This window comes from Solanum verrucosum, unplaced genomic scaffold (assembly GCF_900185275.1).
Source record: "Solanum verrucosum unplaced genomic scaffold, falcon-dt-bn FXZP01000255.1, whole genome shotgun sequence".
Taxonomy (NCBI): Eukaryota; Viridiplantae; Streptophyta; class Magnoliopsida; order Solanales; family Solanaceae; genus Solanum; species Solanum verrucosum.
Window position 1 is genome coordinate 2,211,873 of NW_026020006.1, and position 3,651 is coordinate 2,215,523.

General features: G+C 26.7%; 1 protein-coding gene across 1 annotated transcript; it reads left to right on the top strand.

The window, feature by feature from the left end:
• LOC125819662 (NAC domain-containing protein 104-like) lies at positions 1-1,595 on the top strand. The gene is made up of 3 exons (XM_049499127.1): positions 1-162; positions 646-905; positions 1,438-1,595. Exons 1-3 carry the CDS (start codon positions 3-5, stop codon positions 1,588-1,590), a joined length of 573 nt encoding a protein of 190 aa, XP_049355084.1. The 5' UTR covers positions 1-2; the 3' UTR covers positions 1,591-1,595.
• The last annotated feature ends 2,056 nt before the right edge of the window (positions 1,596-3,651 follow it).

Genomic DNA, 3,651 nt, shown 5'->3' on the forward strand with positions numbered 1-3,651 from the left:
TGATGGATGATCAAAGGGTTGGTGATCTTCCTCCAGGATTTAGTTTTGATCCAACTGATGAAGAGCTTGTTTTGTATTATCTCAAAAGCAAAATAGCTGCAAATTTATCCTTCAATATTCCTCATCTCCATTTTTCTTCTTCTGACCCTTCCCAACTCAATGGTATGTGTTTTTTGAGTAACTGATAAAGTTATTGAGTAACTGATAAAGTTATTGTCATGTGATTAATAGAGTCGTTGTTTCAATCTGTGTAAATAGTCTCTTGCAGAAATGCAGGTTAAGGTTGAGTACAGTTGACCATGTGGTTTAGCTCTTTTTCAAATCGCGCTTAGCGAGAGCTTAGTCCAACAATCTTTTTAATGACAAAATTAAAAATTGTTCTTATCAATATTACTATAAAAAATAAAAATTGATTCACCCCACTTAAGTTATACTTAATATATGTATATATTCTTGTGGGAAGTTCGAATTTATTGTTGAATTTGAATTTCGTTGTTTTGTCAATTCCAACAGTGTTAACGAAGTGAGAGATTTAAATCTCTTAAGGACAGTATATACGATAAAATTGAGTTAATTATTTCTTATCGGACCATATATTATGCCAAGTTTTCTAATAGTATTTTTGTATGTTTGGTTGATTAATAGAAAGGGCTTTGTGGAGCAAAAATCAATGGTATTTTTTCAGCCAAGTGAAGGAAAATAATAATCGAGCTACAGGAAGAGGATATTGGAAGGAATTAAATATGAATGAGCCAATTATACTTAAAAATTGTGGTGAAAAAGAAAAAATAATAGGAATAAAGAAATATTTTGTGTACTATATTACTACTAATATTCATGAACAAGTACAAACCAATTGGATTATGGAAGAATTTCACCTCAAGAGAGAAAATGAGAAGCTATTGGTAAGGAAATATTACTTTAATTCATTCTTTATCTTATAGGATTTATTTAATTCAAATTTCAAATTATTTATCTATGTCGTTCAGATTCTTCAAAAATCTCTTTCCGTGCATGTTGAATCTGACACAAATATGATCACACAATACTTTTGAAGAATCAGAACAACATATAGATCGTAATTTATTTTTTTATTTAGACATTGTAAAAAAAAGTTTTACATTATCAGTATTATTATATTTGTCGGTTACATGTTCATATTCCTATATAATTTTGGGATCGTAAAAATTATTTACGCGGTCGGTAAATAAAAGTTATTTGAAATTTCATATCAAATGTTGAATAATTGGAAGTTACTTATGTTTCAAAAAATTTAACAATCAAAATTTCCCTTAATTAGCTCATTAATCTTAAATTTGAAATGAAAATAAACACTTTTACTTGTATATAGCATATTATAAAACCACCTCTTTTGAAATTCTTAATTATTTTATATTTATTTTCAAATTTTTATTTTAATTTTTTTATAATTTTCAGGAATGGGTTGTATGTAGAGTACATGAATCAAAGAACAATTCTGAAGGGATAACTTGTGATGATAATAATGAAATTGAGCTCTCAGCTTTGGATGAAGTTTTTTTATCATTGGATGATGATCAAGAACAAGAGGAAATAAGTTTTCCATACTAATTAGAAGCTTAAAAAAAAAAGTCAGTTTGATATACTAAATTTTTGTTATACGTTTCGAAAAGAATCGAACCACAAAGATTTATTAGAAGCAAATTATAATATATTAATTTTATGGTGTGACTATATCATATATATGAGAGATCTCTCATATAAATACACTTTAAAATAAATATGTGTAGATATAAAATTAATATAAATGTAATGATTTTAACATATATATGGTCTTTCATATAATTATACTTTTGAGTACACATATATTTGTATGCATATTTATGCAATATCATAGTGTGAGTCTCTCATATAAAATTATATACGTATATGTGTATATACATTGATTTTGAATATATGAAAATCAATTAGAATATGTTATAAAGAATGTATTTTCTTTAATCGAATCAGTAAATTTTCAATATCAGACGATAAAAAAAATAACTCTAGATACGTGGGAAAATGGTTAATGAACTTCTTTTAATTTCAGATTTAGTGAATTTTAAATTTCACCATATTGGATGGAAACAAAAAAAAAGTGTTCACATGGACATCTGTATTTCTTGTGAGTTGTGACTATAATAATAAAATAATTAATTTTATATACATAAAAAAAAATCATCCAACGATCTAATTATCAATTCCTATTGAGATTTACTAAATTTAATTATATTTTTGTAATTAATTAATCTGAGTGTCCTGTCGTGTACACGAGTACAAAATCAAAATGTCTTTATTGATTCTAGTTATCTTTCTAAATTTGACAATTTAAACATATTAATTGGCCATTTAGTAAAAAATAGTACTTACCTACCCTAACCATCAAACGATTGGTACAGTGAATGAAGCTGCTTCTACCTTAATCAGAAGGTCTCGGATTCAAGTCCCGATAGGAAGTGCTTTCCTTAATGACGGATAAAAAATTAAAAAAAATAAAAATACTTACGTGCTAACCAATAGCAACAAGTTATATATATTACATTGATACAATAAAAAAAAATTATATAATGTTCAGGTATATAACTTAAATATGTTGTTCCACCTCTTATTAAAATCTTATGAATTTATAGCATATCAAAATTTTATTTAAAAAAAATAAAATGAAATTTGTATTTTTTTTTTACCGTTGACTATATTTGAAGCAAAATGGAGGGGCACAACGCAGGAAACAAGTAATTGCTACGATCTACTTCTTATCCATGTGGAAATTAATGACTATTATAGTAAAATAATATTTCCATTATAATAAGTTTAATTTCATTTTGCTCCCTAAACAAATGAATTATGATTCCTTTATCCCTCTTGTAATATTTACATTGATACTTAACTCCTATAAGATCATACTTTAACATAAACATGACCCAATCATGATTTGTTTCAATGTAAAGACCTTAAATCCATTAATTATCCTTCCAACTAATAAGTACTATAAATATTTAATTACTTCACTTTTCTAGTCTTGTAGTATGTAATTATGTCGTAGTTGAGTGTTTTTGTCTAATTGCTCCATAAACATAATACAATGTCTGACTCTCATTTGGCTCATGAGTTCAGTTGCTTTTGGTTTAATATGCATGGTATTGATAGCAATAACAATTTTTCCAATTTGTCGGACCTCGATTATAAATTCTCATTGACCACAATCAGGAAAAAAATATTATAGATATATGATAGAAAAGAGAAGTGAATACTTTCTTTTTTGCCATTTTTTGTTTGTACAATGTTAATCAACCTATTCGTACTCGAATATTTCTTAGACACATGAGTTAAGTCACAATTCATTGATGTCAGGTAGAAAGTTTAAAATAAAGAGTTACTATTAGAAGAAAAAAAAGACATTGTTTTTAAAATTAATTGAAATGGATGTAGTATCTATTTTCTACTGAACTCGTAAGTAGACTTGTAGCTCCGCTCCTGACCTCACGGTTATATATGATGATAAGAATTAGTTGAGGAGGGAAAGTGTAATTTGTTTCAAACTTGTAAGGTGTCAAAGTGGAATAAGATGAATAATAATTTTGTCATATTATGGAAGATCATATCCTATTTTTAAGCAAATATATGGAGGAGCTC

What these genes read in the sequence shown, in the direction of transcription:
- LOC125819662 (XM_049499127.1), top strand. Translation starts at nt 3, where the DNA reads ATGGATGATCAAAGGGTTGGTGATCTTCCTCCAGGATTTAGTTTTGAT. An exon ending in TGACCCTTCCCAACTCAATG is followed by an intron (nt 163 to 645) that starts GTATGTGTTTTT and finishes GTTGATTAATAG; the next exon opens with AAAGGGCTTTGTGGAGCAAA. An exon ending in GAGAAAATGAGAAGCTATTG is followed by an intron (nt 906 to 1,437) that starts GTAAGGAAATAT and finishes TATAATTTTCAG; the next exon opens with GAATGGGTTGTATGTAGAGT.